This window comes from Macaca nemestrina, chromosome 5 (assembly GCF_043159975.1).
Source record: "Macaca nemestrina isolate mMacNem1 chromosome 5, mMacNem.hap1, whole genome shotgun sequence".
In the NCBI taxonomy this organism is placed as follows: domain Eukaryota; kingdom Metazoa; phylum Chordata; class Mammalia; order Primates; family Cercopithecidae; genus Macaca; species Macaca nemestrina.
Window position 1 is genome coordinate 153,463,162 of NC_092129.1, and position 12,482 is coordinate 153,475,643.

The following is a 12,482-nucleotide window of genomic DNA, read 5'->3' on the forward strand; positions in this document are numbered from 1 at the left end:
TCCCACTGGGTGATCAGCCTAGCCCCTTGTGGTTGCTCCCTTTTTACTCTAATCACTTCATCTCCTCCCCTTCCCACCCGATCTCTGCTCTTCCTGCCACCAGTGCAGCCCAGGAGCCAATTTGTCCAATACCGAAGCCACCAGTCACATGTGTCTACTGAGCACTGAAATGTGGCCGGTCTGAATGGCAGCGTGCTGTATATATAAAATACACACCGGATTTCTTTTTTTTTTTCTTTTTCTTTTTTTTGAGATGTAGTCTCGCTCTGTTGTCTAGGCTGGAGTGCATTGGTGCGATCTCGACTCACTGTAAGCTCTGCCTCCCGGGTTCACACCATTCTCCTGCCTCAGCTTCCCGAGTAGCTGGGACTACAGGTGCCCGCCGCCACACCCGGCTAATTGTTTTTGGTATTTTTAATAGAGACGGGGTTTCACCATGTTAGCCAGGATGGCCTCGATCTCCTGACCTTGTGATCCACCCACCTTGGCCTCCCAAAGTGCTGGGATTACAGGCATGAGTCACCGCGCCTGGCCAACACACTGGATTTCAAAGGCTTTGCACAAATTAAAAAAAGTAAAATATCTTATTAATAACTTTTTATAAGGATCACATACTGAAATGATAATATTTTGGAAATATAGGACCAAATAAAAAAATCATTAAAATTACTTTCTCCTGTTTAGACTATTTTTATATGGCTCCTAGGAAATTTTAAATTGCATATGTGGCTCACATTGTATTTATGTTGAATGGCATTGCTTGGAAGACATAGATCTGACAGCACATTATTTATGGTCACTCACCTTCTTACTTGTGTGCCTTGGGCAAGCTGAATAACCTGGCTGGGCCTCAGCTTTCTCATTTATGAAATGGAGATCCTAATAGCACTGATGTTGCAGAGCAGACACAAAAATAAGATCATACTTTTAAATTGCTTATATCAATGTAGGATGTACCGTCATCGTAAATAAATTCTGGCCATTGCTAGTTTTCTTTCTCCTCCCCAGCATAGGGAATATTCCAGCCTCTTTTGAGGCTTGCGGCAGGCCAGTTGAGGCATCTCCATTTCAGTTGCTGGTGCAGTGTACACCCTGGCACAAGGACCTTATCTGAGCCTCACACTCTCCTGCTTGCTGATGGGCAAGCCCTGGACTGGCTGATACCTCTAATCTCTTTGGAGACAGCTGGCCATATTGCAGGAAGGCTGGAGTGGCATCTCCACTCTGTGACCCAGTCTCCCACCTGCCCCCAAAAGAATATTTCTTTTGACAGTGGACAGCTGACATATCACCACTTTCCTTCTACTGTGAGTGTATCTAGATGGACAGAAAGGAATGGCCAGCCCCTGGTTATGGTCATCTAAGATCACCTCTGAAATGCTGTGAGCCCCTCTTCCTTCCTCTCCTCTGTTATTTCCCATCTCTGCTGTTGGCAGGAGAATAGAATCCTGGCTGCCAGATATGCAAGTGTGTGACGATATGGGTGCTGGTGCATATTTAATATGTACCTGTGTCCAGCCATGTGCACATGTGGGTGTGTGAGTGTGTGGCCCAGCCCTTCCCCCGTGGCCAAGCAGAGAGGGTGGCCTTGAGGAAGCCATAGCAGCATGGCCTCTGCTGCCTCTGTGACCAGCCTGGCAGATGAAGTCAACTGCCCCATCTGCCAGGGTACCCTGAGGGAGCCGGTCACCATCGACTGCGGCCACAACTTCTGCCGGGGCTGCCTTACTCGCTACTGTGAGATCCCAGGCCCAGACCTGGAGGAGTCCCCTACTTGCCCACTCTGCAAAGAACCCTTCCGTCCTGGGAGCTTCCGGCCCAACTGGCAGCTGGCTAACGTGGTGGAGAACATCGAGCGCCTCCAACTGGTGTCCACACTGGGTTTGGGAGAGGAGGATGCCTGCCAGGAGCACGGAGAGAAGATCTACTTCTTCTGTGAGGATGATGAGATGCAGTTGTGCGTGGTGTGCCGGGAGGCTGGAGAGCACGCTGCCCACACCATGCGCTTCCTAGAGGATGCGGCGGCTCCCTATAGGGTAGGAAAGGGGAACTGGGGGATCCCAGGGTGGACTGGACAGCACTAACAGAAACAGCAGAGTTGTGGATTATTTAGGCCGCCCAGAGGCCAAATTCTTTCTCCTTACTTACATGATCACCCAGGCAATAGACCCAGGCATGGAAAATTATGTTTATGTTTTATGTTTTTTTGAGTGTGTTCTGTATTCACTTGTGGCCAACAGATAATGGGAGTTCAACAAATACTTGTTGAATGAATGAGTGACCAAAACATGAGTGTGTATGTCTGTGCCATGGATCAGGTGTATCTGAAGTTTATATCTGAGGGAATGATTGTACAAACAGTGTGTATATGTGTTAACGTTTGCATGTTTAGAAGTGTGTCTGGTGTGTTTGTGTGGGAGTCTGAGTATGTATGTATTTGAGTGTGTGAGTGTAACTGAGAGCTCCTGTTTGTGAAAAATTCATGTTTACATATATTCAGGTTGGGTAAATATATGTGGCATGCCATTTTATCTGTCATTAAATGAGTGTGTGCTAGTTTTAGTTATTTATGCATTGTGTTTATGAATTGTGTTTTAGTACAAGTCTGTGTGTGGATGTCTTAATTAGTTTATTAGCAACTGATAGTGAGATTTCTAATATATCTTTGAACGCACATATTTATAATGTATGTGTACCTGTTCCTAACTCTATTCTGGAGCAAATAATTTTGAAAACAATTTATCAATTATTTTTACATTACCCAAGTTTCTTCTCCCCTTTGTAGTCATACACAGATAATTGATTCCAGTAACAAGGGAGGGTTATTATTTACACATGTTCCTTTGGGATGTGTTGGAAACTGGAATGATTTCAGTGCAGGGCATATCAAACTCAGGACAGACCCCAGATACCACTTACCGAAGCAAAACACAATAGAATGTTTAACCTGAAGAAAGACTCAAGTGGGAAAACCAAGTCACAGCTTCTAGTGGCACAGGAGAAAGGGGAAAGTCCTGACCCAAAGTCTTGGAGACAAATCAAGAGGAACAGACCTAAAGGGACTAAGCTGTCAGGGTGGTGGAGGCTCGGGGATTGTCAGCTAAGGAAGAGACTCCTCTCCTGGGGCCACTTCATTCCTGGAGGCAGAGGGTCAGATGACAAGACAACCCTGAACAAATAAATATCCATCTTGAGTATTTTATGTTCCTTCTCCCCAGGAACAAATACATAAGTGTCTTAAATGTCTAAGAAAAGAGAGAGAGGAGATTCAAGAAATCCAGTCAAGAGAAAATAAAAGGATGCAAGTCCTCCTGGTAAGTCATCACCCCTTCCCCACGTTCCTCCCCTTCCTCATGGTCCAATGTCTTCCTGAAACTGAGGCAACATAGATTATAGGGCTTTGAAGTTATTTCATAATGAGTTTAAATCCTGACTCTGACACTAACTCTATGACCTCAAGCAACTCTCTAACTTCAGTTTACTTATCTGTAAAATGGAGAGTAAAAATCATCATGATCTCATTGAATTACTGTAAGTATTAAATGAGACTGTGATTGTAAAGTAGCTCAGGGCTGTGCACATAATGTGCTTTTCATACAAGACAGGAGGTAGGGTGTCCCTACCACCTCCTCCTACACCTCCTCTAAGCCCTACCCTCTTTTAGAAGCTGCAGCAGATGGTGCTGAGACAGCACTGTGAGTCTTGCTCCCTGAAATGGGATGACAGGTGAAGAGGAAACCATGATGCAGTTCCAGATCTACCTGGGGACAGGGTAGGAGGAAGAGGAGCAGAGGGAGAAGGAGGAAGCAAACTTTCTCTTGGGCTTTCCTCCTGCCCCCTCAGACTCAGGTGTCCACCAAGAGACAACAGGTGATTTCTGAGTTCGCACACCTGAGGAAGTTTCTAGAGGAACAGCAGAGCATCCTCTTAGCACAACTGGAGAGCCTGGATGGAGACATCTTGAAGCAACAGGATGAATTTGATTTCCTGGTTGCTGGAGAGATCTGCCGGTTTAGTACTCTTATTGAAGAACTGGAGGAGAAGAATGAGAGGCCAGCAAGGGAGCTCCTGACGGTGAGGCCTGAACCTGAACCCTGCCCCACCTGTGCTGTCCTGTGACTCTTGTATCTTTGCCTTGCCTAAGTCATGTCTCCCTGACTCACGCATCTCTGTATCCCAGATGGGAGGTGGGTCAGAGGACCAGAAGGTCTCAATTCTGGCTCATGCTTTTCCAAGTGTTCCCTGGTCACTTTTTGCTCTTTGGTCTCCACCTCTCCATCCCACCATCTGCCAAAAAAAGGAGGATACTTCCCTTAAATATTTCACAGGGCTTTTGTGAAGATCCAACAGTGAGATGGAAGTGAAAGTAGCACTTTGAAAAGTATTAAGTACATTGCAAACCATTCTCTATAGCCTACATGTCACCATCCACCAGTCAGGAAGTTTGTGCTGGTCTATTTCACTTCCTCACACTGGAGGAGAGATATTGGGGTCCCCACAAGGTATTGGAAAGGCAGCATGACTTAGAAGGATGCCCTCAGGACTGAGAAACAGGAGACCTTGGTATGAGACTTACTTTGCCTCTAATGAGCAGGGGAAGGTCACCTCATCATCTTTATCTAAAAAATAAAGGCTTTGGGCTCTGATCCCCAGAGGTGGGTGAGTCCTAATGCTCTGTGACTCTACACATCTGGTATCCTTTTCCTGTTCAGGGCTAGAAATGTATTTTGTATTTTCCAGTCATAAGAAAATTGGGAGGTACCTGGGCAACATAACAAAATCCCATCTCTACAAAAAAAAAAAAAAAAAAAAATTAGCCAGGCATGGTGGCACACCCTTGTAGTCCCAGCTACTCAGGATGCTGAGGTGGGAGGATCCCTTGAGCCCAGGAGGTTGAGGCTGCAGTGAGCTGTGATCACGCCACTGTATTCCAGCCTGGGCACCGGAGTGAGACCCTTTCTCAAACAAACAAACAAAAAATAAATAAATAAAATAAAAATTTAAAAAAGAAAAAATGGAAAGGAGAAGCTGGAAACTGAATCCCTGGTTTCTCTTTCTCCTAGGATATCAGAAGCACTCTAATAAGGTAAGCAATATAATTTCTCTCTTTTCTTTTTCCATATAAATATACATGCATGTACCGCATGCCTAGTTATTGCCACACAAGTATATAACATTCTCACTTAAGAATGTAAATTTATGTATAAACCTCTATATACCCAAATGCCTTCTCAGGTATACCCATAGATGCCCAAAAATGGGCAGTGGGATTCATCCATAGGAAGTATGTCTGCCTGCGGGAACTAGCACCTTCATGCCGTTTTAGAAGATGACCGGCTGAGTCTGGAGACATTATTAAGGATGATAATTCCCAGACCCAATCATTTCTGTGCCCCTAGATGTGAAACCAGAAAGTGCCGGAAACCAGTGGCTGTGTCCCCAGAGCTGGGCCAGAGGATTCGGGACTTTCCCCAGCAGGCCCTCCCGCTACAGAGGGAGATGAAGATGTTTCTGGGTAAGAGAATCCCAGGCCTCCACAGAGCACAGGTGGCCATGAAGCCCGGGTTTAGGAGTGGACTCCATGCTCCACTGCTGCAAGGTGTGACTTTGGCAAGGTTTATTCGTTCCTGTGCCTTGATTTTCTTATTTGCAGATTTTTATAAAATCTGCCTATTAGGATACTGTGACGATGAAGAAAGAGAATAAAGGTGAATATTTCTGGTGAAAAAGTTAAACTGATCTTAAAATAATTCAACAAATCTGATCAGTGGTCATTAAGCAATATGAAAGATAATGATTAACAGTATATCATTCTTAATAAATTAAAAAATCCCACAGCAACATTTGTAATACGTGATAAGTTTTTGATGATGAGCATTGTTAATTAATAGCCAGCCACAGTATTTATCTTGACCCTGTGGTAGCTGGCCCGTCCCTCCCTCCTTCTCACTTTCCTTCTGTAAGTCTGGCTCTCAGAGTTGGACGGTCCTGCGGGGACTGTGCTCCATTTCCTTTTCCGGAGCAGGGAGTGGTGGTAAGGGGCGGGAGAGGGTTTGGAACGAGAGTCAGGAATGGGATATGGCTCTCTGCCAACCACCTCCTCACTAACCGTGACAGAATGAATGATGACACCAATTTTTAAATGACTCACCCACAGTGATGTCACCCTAGAAGGACTTTTCCCATAAGTCCATTTCCTGCAAATACTTCCAGTGGCCTGACAGTGAAAGAAAGTTTACTCTAATCAAAGACTGACCTTTGACTCTCCCCAAAATTATTTCCAAGTGGAATAATAAATAAACGAACCCATTTCTCTATTCATTAAGCTGATATTTCTTCAACATTTACTATGTCCTGGGCTCTGCGGTACAGAGGTGAGCAAGGCAGACATGGTCCCTGTTTGCTCAGTGCTAGGGCAGTGGGGCTCCCAGCAGCAGCAGCATTGCCCAGGAACTTGTTACAAATACAGATGTTCAGCTTCACCCCAGAGCACCTGAATCTGAAACAGGCGTGTTTTAGCAGAAGTGCTCCAGATGATTCTGATGCAAGCTTGGAACCACTGGCCTAGAGGATTCCAGCTTCCATTCTTCTTGTTGTCGCTTCCCTCTTCTGGGCCTCAGTTTCCTCGTCATTAAGTGTCTGATAGTTTTGTAAAACTAATAAAATCTCATCCTGGTTTATTTTCTTTACAGAAAAACTACACTTTGAGTTGGACTATGAGCCAGGTAAGCAGCCTATGTCAGGATGGGAGAGAATGAGAAGTCCTTGAAAAGGAGAGACAATTTTGCAGGATTCTATCTGGGCACTACAATAGTCATAATATACACCCATGCATACATATGCACATCATATATATTATATATGCACATATGTGCTTGTATAGAATACGTGTGTGTATATATGTGTGGATGTGTGTCACATTCTTTGTAAGGCTCTCAGGAGAACCATGAAGAAAGGACAAGCACATACACATACTACATTCGTGGTACAAAGCTCACATCCTGAGCTGCACATGCTGAGTAGATAGAAAGATTAACACAGAATGGGATAAGGTCCGTTTGGGAATGCTTTCTGCATAAAGGGGGCTTTGATCTGGGTTTATAATCACATCTTTAGAACTGTGAAGAACCCCTGCTTCCTCTCAGATGTCATTTCACAGATGACAGAAGGAGGGTGGCCTGTGGGTGGGAAAGAAATGAACAGAAGGGACCCCTTCAAGGCTGTCGTTTCTCAATCAACCAGCCTAAGAACCTGGGAGTCACAGAGTTGTTGGAGGGGGTTCTCTAACCCATGGATGGGCCTAAATTTATGGAAGCTTCTCAATTTATGAATACTAAAAGTAACAAAATGCAAAGCTCTGCAGCAGCTTTTGGTGTTAGAAAGTGGTCCTCAGACTCTGACAGTTTCAGAATTACTGAGGCAGAGTGAATAACCCAGGCGTGAGCCAGAGATCCTGCCAAGAGGGAAGACTATAAATGAGTCACCAGTGCCCTGGGAGGAAAGCAGGGAGGAATCATGAAGTTTGGACTGAAGGGAGAAATGTCTCTGCACTCCGGGATAGAGACAGGAGGAGGGGAGAATGTGGTGTATTGGCCCCAGGAGAGCCGAGCTGGCACACACAGCTGTGGAAACTAACCAATTTACGATGAGCAGAAGAGCTTTCCCAAGGACCACATGGAACTAAACGAGAGCTTTCACATCCTCTGAGGCAGGCTTTTCAGGCTTTACACGTGCACGAATCACCTGGGCATCTTGTTAGGATGCAGATTCTGAGAGTGTATATCAAACAAGTTCCCAGGTGATGCCACACTGTTGGTCCATGTAGGCACTAGACCTGTTTTTGGTAATAATAACACTAACAGGTGGAGCCCAGGGGGAGTTTCTAGGCCTTCCTTGGAGGTGATAGCATGTCTGCTGACATCTGTCCCTTTTGGTTATCCCCACAGCTCACATTTCTCTAGACCCTCAGACTTCCCACCCCAAGCTCCTCTTGTCCGAGGACCGCCAGCGGGCTCAGTTCTCCTACAAATGGCAGAACTCTCCAGACAATCCCCAGCGTTTTGACCGGGCCACCTGTGTTCTGGCCCACACTGGCATCACAGGGGGGAGACACACGTGGGTGGTCAGTATAGACCTGGCACACGGGGGCAGTTGCACCGTGGGCGTGGTGAGCGAGGATGTGCAGCGGAAGGGAGAGCTTCGACTGCGGCCAGAGGAGGGCGTGTGGGCTGTGAGGCTGGCCTGGGGCTTCGTCTCGGCTCTGGGCTCCTTTCCCACACGGCTGACCCTGAAGGAGCAGCCCCAGCAGGTGCGGGTGTCTCTTGACTATGAGGTGGGCTGGGTGACCTTCACCAATGCTGCCACCCGAGAGCCCATCTACACCTTCACTGCCTCCTTCACTAGGAAGGTCATTCCCTTCTTTGGGCTCTGGGGCCGAGGGTCCAGTTTCTCCCTGAGCTCCTGAGAAGGAGCAGTTACCTACCCTCCTCTAAGTACAGGACTCAAATCAACCCAAGAACCACGTGGACTTGATCCCTGGCTGAGTTACCTGGACGACTTGGAATAGAAATGACTGCTTTAGAAGATGGGATGGGGCCGGTTGGTAAGGGATAGAGGAGAGGACACTCAATCTACTGATCAAGCCCTTTCTTCAATGCCCAGTGGATGGCCAGGGTACCTGGGTACTCAGGCTGCTTCCAGCTCTCCTCACCACCATCCTTGCTAGGCACAGAAGTAGCTGCATAGACAGAGCACTGGATTTGAAGTCAGAAGACCTGGGTTCTTGAAGAAGCCTTATAACCAGTTGTATGACTTTAAACAAGATATCTCACCTCTTTTCATCTTGTTTTCTTCCAATAATGTTAGAGTTCATGTAATCACATTCTCTAGAACCATTTATTTTGTGTTAACTATGAACCAAGCAATGTGGTAGCTACTGGTGATTTGAAAATATATATATTTTTAAAACCTGTTATGTATCTGAAAGAGCTCTTGGGAAGACAGAGAAACATAAAGAGGAAATTACAGCACAGTATGGTGGGTGCTATGGGAGGTCCAACCACAGCATTATGGGAGCTCAGGGGAAGGGGTGTAGCCCAACCTGGAGGGAGAGGGTGAGTGGGGGATGGCTTTCTGAAAAGGGTGGTCTAAAGGATGTCTGTGGTCAATAGGGAAAGAGGGGAAGAAGTATCTTAAGAAGAGGAAACAGCAGAGAACTGGCTGGATGACCTGTGACCCATGGAGCACTGGGTCATCTCCATTGTCCTCATGGGCAGATGTGTGCCATCCCCAGCCGGCACCACTCACTGCCTCCTTCCTCCTGGTGGTGCCACTTCTGGCTGAGATGAAGGTGCAGGGCCTGGGGGCAGGCGGGCATAAGGCATAGCCATAAATCGTAACCCAAGAACCACACTCAGCCCCTGGGGAAATTGTCTTCCTGATCAGTTGATTACCATCTGAGGTCAAGAAATGAGATAGTGGAAGCAAATGGGTCACAAATAGCTCAGCTGTGGGCTCAGAAATTGCTAGGTAAAAGAATTCCAGAAGAAGGCCAGGGCATAAGTTGGATGACCTATGACCTTTAGCCTAAAGACTTGAGACTACCGTAGTTGTGACTACAGTAGTGACATCTGAGAAATGGGATGGAAGAGTGACCATGTTTTATTTTCTAGTTCTTATCAATATTGTATTTCATTTTGCATAAGCATGCCCTTCACTGACAGACTCTTTAACATCATCTCTGTTTACTCTGCTCAGATGTAAACTACAATGCTCTGTCATCTCCCTACTGGGTCTCCTGGGAGGAGGGGAGCCATCCAGGGTGCAGTCTCTAAGGCAGAAGGCACAGCGTGCTTAGGCCCAAGCTTAGAATTCAATTGAGAAGTTCTGTTGTTCATCCTTAGCTCAGCAGGTAGAAAAGAGGGGGAGATCAGAAGCCAGGGATTAGAGATTGAATTGCTTTCCCTGAAAGTGTGCAGTATCTCATTAAAATGTTGTATATTCAAAAAAATATAGACACACACAAGTGCCTATATAATGATAAAACATATCCAAAACACCCAAACCTGTGATTCCACTCAAAAGTAGATCCTATTTTTCTGTTTATTTTTATTGGCTTTAGCCATGTCTTTTGAAAGGACTATTATCCTCTAAAATGTATGTGTATGAAGATCCTGGCTTGCTGTTGGGGAGCTTTACACACCTTGTGTCACTTTATCTTGGTAACTAGCCAAGATTACGCAACCAGTTCATCCGTGTCTGACCCAGGAACTCTTAACTGCTGTGCTGCGCTGCCTCATTCAGAGAGAGATGCCTGCATGGGTCCTGGTGATTATTTTAATGCTGGCTACACCCCCACAAGTGACTTGGATTCAGAAATACAATTTATATTTCTTCTTTTTAAATTATTTTATTTCTTTTAATAGTCATATGTCAGTGAAAACAATTTATATGTCTTACACTGAGAAATAAAACTGCTCATAAGTGAAAACACTCATGTTGGTCTGTCAGTTCCTGCTTCTCCCCTAGGGTAATTTTACTTGAAGTTTACTTGTTTTCAGAGTACGGAGTCAGCACAAGGGAAGTTGACAGATCCTAAAACCTGGTAACTTCAAGATAAGGCAGCTTAATGAACCTCCTCGCTCTGCTGGCCGGAAGTGGGACTCTGGGTTCACTCCCCAGGAAGTGCTCAAGTCTAGAGGCCCCAGAGTCCCAGCTGCTCTTTCCGATTCTGAAGGACTGTTGCACACTTGTAACGTCCACAGTTTACATCTCATTTTTCACAGCTTACATGGTAGCAACCCTTTCTATTGCAAAGAAGTGAGACCCACTCAAGTTAGTTCAAATAATAGGTAAGTTTATTATAAGGGCAGAAATAAGGAAAATGAGATTTTCCACCATGAGCCAGTCCTCGTGAGAAGCTATGTCAGGGGTGAGTGAGTTGGTGGGGTCACCACTTGTTCGTGTAGGAAGAACTAGAGATTCCAAAAATGTTGATAACAATAACACACATAAAACTCATTTTGGCCAAACACCATAATAAATATTTGTATATATCAACTCATTTAATCCTCACAACAACCCTAGGAGGTAGGTGCTGTTATTAATATACCCATCTTGTACATAACAGAACTGAGACATGTGGAGGCTGAGCAGCTGGTCTCAAATCAGCCGATAGTGAGTAGCAGAGCCAGCATTTGAATTCTTGTGGTTCGGCTCCTGAGTCTCTGCTTATGACCGTTGGTATGTTGTATGCCCAGGACCTACCGGTAAGAAGTGGGCTCGAAGTCCAAAGAAACGTGAAGACTGGATCTTCCTGCGGCTCTCAGTAGCATGGGTTGTGGACACCTGTTCCAATACATCGTGGCTGCACATGCAGCTCTGATTCTCTCTGTGTCTGCTCTTCTTGCCAACTAATGACACATTCATCAAGGATCCCTTCTGAATCTCCAAGAGGACCTAATGGTTTCAGTTAATTACTATTGTCCCTCTTTGATAAGGTCTTCCTTGACAGGTGACCTCACAGACTTGTTTGGCCAATTATCTGCTGTTCAGACTCCCACCCCAGCCCGATCATCTGCGGTCACGTCAGAAGGGACCAAGGGGGGCCTGGAAGGCATCTTCAGTATAACTGACTTCTCTCCTGTGGAGAGACCCTGGGGACTGTCAGTCTCCTCCCACTCCTGGTACAAGTTCTCTTGGTGACATTAACTCCATCTGGGATGCAGGAATTGCTAGCTGTCACCTTCAGGGGTGTTCTTTCCTTGGCTAATGTCTTGCTCTTAGATTTGGGATCTTATGTTTCTCTGAGATCTGCAGCTTTGTGCCAAATAACTATATCTTTTTTCTGAACATCTACAGCAGGCTCTTTCTCCTCCTCTCTCCTTCCAACCCCCAACTCTCTGCCCCAGTACTTCTTGTGCAAATGATCCAGATTGGCTTTCCTTAAACACCACTTCTCCTTTCATTCCTGACTCAGAAACTTCACTATATCTTGGTGTCATCCATTTAGTCTGTTGACTTCTGGTCTTCCCCATTCCTGAACATTCCAGCCTAACCAGGTCAGTTTCCTCACACTCCTACAAAGGTGCCGTGACTTTTTCCTACCTCTATGCTTTCATTCATGTGGTTACCATGACCGAGAATGTTCTCACCTTCCTCTCCCACTTGTCCAATCCCCACCTCCCCCACAAAACCTACCCTGACTTTCCCAGCCTCTCTGTGTCTTTCCTCTGAATTCCCAGAGCACTTAGCCCCTGTGATACCTAATTCAGTGCAGTTACACACTCTCTTCTTATTCTGTATGTGTTTAGTCGTAGTTCCACAGCTAAATTATAAACTTCTGGATGGTGAAGTGGAATTTATTTGAATTTTTTAAATCATTCCATATTTCATTTCAAAAGGGGAAGTGGCTTTTTAAAAAAAAGATGAAATGAAAAAGGATGCGTTCATGTCCTTTGTAGGGACATCGATGAAGCTGGAAA

At 45.6% G+C, this 12,482-nt stretch overlaps 1 protein-coding gene across 2 annotated transcripts; it reads left to right on the forward strand.

Moving 5' to 3' along the window:
* The first annotated feature begins 791 nt into the window (after positions 1 to 791).
* Positions 792 to 8,836, forward strand: LOC105498591 (tripartite motif containing 10). 2 transcript variants are annotated; one of them, XM_011770756.3, is made up of 8 exons: positions 792 to 2,036; positions 3,219 to 3,314; positions 3,844 to 4,074; positions 5,064 to 5,086; positions 5,400 to 5,515; positions 6,693 to 6,725; positions 7,947 to 8,122; positions 8,662 to 8,836. In XM_011770756.3, the coding sequence occupies exons 1-8, from the start codon at positions 1,608 to 1,610 to the stop codon at positions 8,743 to 8,745; spliced, it is 1,188 nt and encodes a 395-aa protein (XP_011769058.2). In that variant the 5' UTR covers positions 792 to 1,607; the 3' UTR covers positions 8,746 to 8,836. The 2 variants fall into 2 exon arrangements, with proteins under 2 accessions (XP_011769058.2, XP_011769057.2); XM_011770755.3 differs by having other exon boundaries at positions 7,947 to 8,836.
* The last annotated feature ends 3,646 nt before the right edge of the window (positions 8,837 to 12,482 follow it).

Bases quoted from the DNA above. Each gene is read 5' to 3' on its own strand.
- LOC105498591 (XM_011770755.3), top strand. From the start codon at position 1,608: ATGGCCTCTGCTGCCTCTGTGACCAGCCTGGCAGATGAAGTCAACTGC. The intron at 2,037-3,218 runs GTAGGAAAGGGG...CCTTCTCCCCAG, and splicing joins ATGCGGCGGCTCCCTATAGG to GAACAAATACATAAGTGTCT. The intron at 4,075-5,063 runs GTGAGGCCTGAA...TCTTTCTCCTAG, and splicing joins CAGCAAGGGAGCTCCTGACG to GATATCAGAAGCACTCTAAT.